This window comes from Triticum aestivum, chromosome 7D, assembly GCF_018294505.1.
Source record: "Triticum aestivum cultivar Chinese Spring chromosome 7D, IWGSC CS RefSeq v2.1, whole genome shotgun sequence".
In the NCBI taxonomy this organism is placed as follows: Eukaryota; Viridiplantae; Streptophyta; class Magnoliopsida; order Poales; family Poaceae; genus Triticum; species Triticum aestivum.
Window position 1 is genome coordinate 113,152,400 of NC_057814.1, and position 4,709 is coordinate 113,157,108.

The 4,709-nt window shown below is 52.7% G+C and overlaps 1 protein-coding gene across 1 annotated transcript; it reads right to left on the minus strand.

Moving 5' to 3' along the window:
- Positions 1–449: 449 nt before the first annotated feature.
- Positions 450–3,262, minus strand: LOC123167656 (L-type lectin-domain containing receptor kinase IX.1-like). The gene is made up of 2 exons (XM_044585488.1): positions 1,879–3,262; positions 450–1,510 (listed from the first exon to the last, which is right to left on the minus strand). Exons 1-2 carry the CDS (start codon positions 3,228–3,230, stop codon positions 790–792), a joined length of 2,073 nt encoding a protein of 690 aa, XP_044441423.1. The 5' UTR covers positions 3,231–3,262; the 3' UTR covers positions 450–789.
- Between the last annotated feature and the right edge of the window lie 1,447 nt (positions 3,263–4,709).

The window sequence follows — 4,709 nt, forward strand, 5'->3', positions numbered from 1 at the left end:
CAACGATGTACGGAAATTATCCATCTTAACACACAACAAGTAAAATGTTTTGAATTCCATTATGCTAATATTCAGTAAATAGTTTACAACCATTTAATAATCAAATATAATAAATCATATATTTTTCAGCTTTAGTTAATTATTCTAAATATTCATGTGCGATACAACAATGTTTTAATGAATTATATTATATCTGATTCCCACACCAATTGCGCAATCTAGTTTATAAAATCTACTAGTACAGTTTCAAGATTTATTATATTATATCTGATTCCCACACCAATTGCATGCAGAGTAGGGCATTTTGAAGAACAAGCTCCATGAAGGCCTTAATTTTGAAAATTTTAAAATTCAAGCACTTCTAAAAAATACACATGTATACAAGGATGTAATGTGTATGTGTAAAATTTAGGAATGAAATACCTTGAATTGCGAGCTGCACAAAAAAGGACAAAAAAATCATAGATTTTGGGGATGAATAGTACATATGCTAAAAAGCCTCAGATATTTTTCGTGTAGCTCTTATTTAACGTATTTCAACTGGAAATTTATACACATGTACATTCTGTCTATTGGTATGCATGTACTTTTTCTAGAATTTTTTAAAACTGAAAAGTTTGAATTTTGAAGTTTTTAAATTAAGGCGTCCATGAAGCCGGGTCTTCGTTTGGCATTTTCCTCTGCATTGATCCCTATATTACTCGACAGTACAAATTTCGTCGGCCGGAAATTTTCTTCTCTGCCACCACAATCGGATTTCTCAGGTGTACTACTCACTCTATACTTGGTTCAAACCAACTCCTCGCTCACAGCCGCTGGCATGCTACTATTTGAAGATCGTGTCGCTGTTGTGCGGCTGGTCGACGACCCGACAGTGGTGGTGGTGTCGCTGTACTCCATGGTGGAAGCTGCGAAAGGCTGCAGGTACACAGCCACCGGCATCTTGGGCGGCAGCACCGGCATCCTGAACTTCCTTGACTGCAGCGCCTCGGCGGCCTGCCTGATCGCCGGCCTCATCTTGGGGTCAGGGTGCGCGGCCCATAGCCCGACGGCCACCACCCTCTCCACCTCCCACTGGTCGAACACGCTGCCGAGACGCTCGTCAGCAGCGTCGAGGGCGGTGCCCCTTCCATAGAGGTCCCACGCCCACTCCAGTAGCCGGAACACCTGGCCGTCCTTGGCGCCGGCGCTGGGCGGCGCCATCGGCCGCCGCCCGCACACGATCTCCAGCAGCGTGACGCCAAAGCTGTACATGTCGGACTCGGTGGACGCCTTGCCGGTGATGACGCACTCTGGGTCGAGGTAGCCCGGGGTACCCGCCATGCCGGTCATCGTCTGCAAGCTCATGCCGTGGTCGATTAGCCGCGAGAGGCCAAAGTCGCCTAGCTTGGTGTTGAAGGACTCGTCCAGCATGATGTTGCTCGGCTTAATGTCGCCGTGGACGACGCATTGATCCCATTCTTGGTGGAGGTACAGCACGGCAGACGCCAATCCAAGAATTATCTGGTATCTGATAACAAAAAAAGGAGCACAATCAAGTAGAATCAGATTTTATCCAAGCACCCCGACTCAGTTTCGAACAACTAGTGTGTCAATTTCGCCACTGTTCATCGACCGAAAATTGGGTCTCAATAGACTCAAACGTAAAAAGATATAGTACAACTAATATGATTTTAGCTATGTGCGTCTTGATTATGTAGAGGTCGGATGTTGCTCATCATTCATTATATCTGTTTAATAAAAGTGTCCTTAATAAAACGATACGAAGATTTTTCTAGTCTATAATAAGCGTGAGTGCAAAATTAGGGTCATTTCAGTCAAGATACGAAATCAAGTTAAGAATACGACTGGCATGTACTCCAAGCAAAGAATGCATACCTGACTTGCCATGTCAGAACCTCTTGTTTGCCGTAAAGGTACCCATCGAGGCTGCCGTTGTGCACGAGCTCGTAGACCAGCAGCAGCCGCCTGCGGCAATGGCACCAGCCGATGAGCTGCACAAGATTCCGGTGGCGCAGTCTGCTGATGATGGTGACCTCCGACCTGTACTCCTTCCTCCCCTCCGAGGACGCCCCTCGAGAGAACACCTTGATGGCGACGTCGCGGCCGCCGAGCTCTTTCATGTGGCCACGGTACACGGACCCTGAGCCGCCCTGCCCCAGCTTCCCTTCCTCCGCGAAGTTCCTCGTCGCCGCCGCCAGGTTGGCGTACGGGATGGGCCGCGGCCCCGCGCTGGAACCGAACTCATCGTCGTCGATGTCGAGGGAGTCCGGAGTCATATCGCCGGCGAGCATGTCTTTGTCGTCTGGCTGCCTGTTTCTCCTGCTTGCACGCCGGAGCAGAACTGCGACGGCGACCCCTAGCAGGAGCACCAGCAAGGCTGCCGCGGCAACCCCGGCACTGAGTTTGGTGGACCAGATAGACCCGGCAGTGTCGTTCCTTGTCGGGAGCGTGGACTGGAAGGAGCACGAGAGTACCGTGTGATTGCTGCCGTACGCTGCGCCGGTGGCCGCCGAGAAGCCTATGGAGACCTTGTCCGGCAGCAAGTTCCGCAGGTCGATGGTGGCGCCCAGGGTGTAATTGGTTCCACCGACGCTGAGGAAGACGTCCAGCCTCGTCGTGGCGCTGTCGTAGCTCACGGTCGAAGACATCACGCCGGCGTCGACGAGGCTGGTGTCTGGCAAGATCATGAAGTTGCCGCGTGAGTCGATGTTGTTGACGTCTACGCCGATGTGCCGGCTGCTGGGGTCCCACGCGTCGCGGTGGGTGTCGAACTCCACGGCGACGAAGCGGGCGCTGCCGGACGCGTTCGCCAGGTGCGCCGTCTCGTCGAAGAGCCCGAGGCAGCCGTCGTAGGACTCCTGCGGTATTTCGGGCATGTAGGGCGCGAGGAAGAACGCCATGCCGTGCCCAGAGGGGGCTCTCCGGCCATGCAGAGGCAGAGACTGGATGGTGAAGTTGAAGGTGGCGGTGAAGCTGGCCGCCTCGCCCGTGGCGCCGTCCCAGAGCTGCACCGCCGGCTTGTACAGAACGCGGCCCCTTGCTCGGCAGCCTGCAAATGTCTTGTCGCCGAGGAGGTCAATCCTGCCGTCGATGATCTTCGCGTCGTCCTCCGCTCGGAAGTCGCCGGAGCTGAAGGAGTCGTGGTCGAAGGAGACAGCGGTCGCATGGTGGACGACATGTACAGAGAGGAGCAAGAATAAGCACAAGCGGAGCATCAGCACAGCCATCGCTGTGGTTGAGAGTTCTGATGAGGATTGAAACCGGCACAATAGCAGCCCTGTGCTAACAAGCCCGCTTTCTAGTCGCGCGAGGGAAAAACCTTGAGCAGCCATTAACGTACGTTTTCCAAACTAGATGCCAATCTGACATGGAAGTCTGCACCACTGCAAGCGACATCGCAGGACCCGGACACGGGCAAGTGGACTAGCGTGCGTCCCCATACCAGACTGGCCGATCGCCGAGTAGCAAGTTTCTACTAAGAGTCAACTTTGGTCTTTGTTGTTAGGCCGACTACTTTTCGACGACACGCGAGGCGACGACGATGACAACGCGCGTTGACGTGATCCCGACGATCGAAGACGAAGTTCGTTTATGCCGATCGATCGAGATGCGCCACAGTACTGCGATGGTAGCCAACGCCTTGTAGCCGGAGCAGGACGTCCGTTCGACACTACCAACGCATGCCAACACTTGGTTTGATTTGGATTAGCCATTGGGGCGTTTCCTTCCCGTTGTTTACTTTACCTGGCGTCAAATGATATACGATGAAAAAAATGTCACCAAAACATAATTAAAACCCAAGCCAGTGTAGATAAATCAAAACGAAATAACCAACCACAATAACCTGCTAGAGAAAAAAAGACACTCCATCGGTGAAGAACGGTGCGACAAAGCGCAAGTATGGTTGATATATTCTTAACCTGGCACCTCCTAATGTATATGTTGATCACTCATCTGAATTGATCTGGTAATATATCCCAACCGAATGAATATGCTTATTGATTGAACTCCACTCTAGTTTTTAGAGCATCTACAACTGGACTCCTCATATCCGTCCCAAACGCCTGGACGGGCTGCCCGGTCAGCGTCCGCATGCTGGCTGGCATGATCAGGCGTTTGGGTGAGGTTCCGGGAGAAACCCCTGCCCGTCGCGGCGGCCACCCAAAGTCGACGCCTTTGGTGCTGATCCCCTTCCTGGAGGCTTTGGGGTGGTCCCTCTCCCTCCCACCTCCGTCTTGAGCTCCGGGGAAAGCTCGTATTCCCCTTGTCTGGCCGTCGACGACACCTTGGTGGCAAGCTCGTTCTTGAAGGCGGCAGACGGGATTTGCTCTTGGTGGTGGAGTGGTTGGTGACTTCATTCTGAAGCATGACGGCCTAGTCTTCCTGCTACATCCTGCTCGGCTTCGCCCATTGCTTAGTGATGCCCCATTCGGTCTCCTTCATGGATGCGCACCTTCGTTCGACAGCTCGCGTCCCGTGCTCCGTGCTGCCACTCCTGGTTACGGTTCTCGTCTGGTTGGTCTTTCGTTGTTTGTGGGTCAACTCTGTGTACTTCTCCTATGGCAGCTCGATCACCTTGAGATGGGCTCCGTGGTAGCCACTCTGCTGGTCGACGGTACGGCACCCATCGAGCCTGGGTGAAAGGGTACAACCAGCCCTCGATGCTTGCACGACGTGGCCCTCCTCCCGTGCACTTAGTTGGCTAG

Bases quoted from the DNA above. Each gene is read 5' to 3' on its own strand.
- LOC123167656 (XM_044585488.1), bottom strand. From the start codon at position 3,230: ATGGCTGTGCTGATGCTCCGCTTGTGCTTATTCTTGCTCCTCTCTGTA. The intron at 1,511-1,878 runs GTATGCATTCTT...TTTTGTTATCAG, and splicing joins GTTCTGACATGGCAAGTCAG to ATACCAGATAATTCTTGGAT.